The sequence below is a fragment of the Eimeria mitis genome, genomic scaffold (genome assembly GCF_000499745.2).
Source record: "Eimeria mitis Houghton genomic scaffold, Emh_scaff773, whole genome shotgun sequence".
Lineage (NCBI taxonomy): Eukaryota > Apicomplexa > Conoidasida > Eucoccidiorida > Eimeriidae > Eimeria > Eimeria mitis.
In genome coordinates this window covers 6,457-6,903 of record NW_013575671.1, presented here as the reverse complement: position 1 = coordinate 6,903, position 447 = coordinate 6,457, and the positions used below count along the sequence as shown (strand labels likewise).

General features: G+C 58.8%; 1 protein-coding gene across 1 annotated transcript in view; it reads right to left on the bottom strand.

The window, feature by feature from the left end:
* EMH_0021840 (uncharacterized protein) overlaps positions 1 to 447 on the bottom strand; it is a gene marked incomplete at both ends in the record, with an annotated part of 4,955 nt that overhangs the window by 4,320 nt on the left and 188 nt on the right. Inside the window, one exon of the mRNA XM_013501847.1 lies at positions 6 to 447. Within this exon, the coding sequence (XP_013357301.1) occupies positions 6 to 447 (442 nt within the window). The remainder of the gene's footprint in view (positions 1 to 5) is intronic.

Below are 447 nucleotides of genomic sequence, written 5' to 3'. Positions count from 1 at the left end.
CCAACAAGCAACAGCAGCAGCTGCTGCTGCTGCAGTTGCTGCTGCTGCTGCTGCTGCTGCTGCTGCTGCTGCTCCTCTGGGGGCCCCTTATCATCGTTCTGCTGCAGCAGCTGCAAGCAGCTCCAGCACTGCAGCAAACAGTCAACAGCAGCAGCAACAATCTGCTTTCGCCTCATCCTTGTGTTGCAGCTGCTACTGCTGCTGTTGCTGCTGCTGCTGCTGCTGCTCCTGCTGTTGCTGCTGCTGCTGCTGTTGCTGCTGTAGCTGCAACAGGGCCACAGAATCTCATTCACAGCATCATTGGCTGCAGCTGTTGCTTCAGCTGCTGTTGCCGCTGCTGTAGTTGCTGCTGTAGTTGCTGCTGCTGCTGCTGCTGTTGCTGCTGCTGCTGCTGCTGCTGCTGCTGCTGCTGGTGGCGGGGCGTCTTCAAGGGTGCATCGTGCAAGG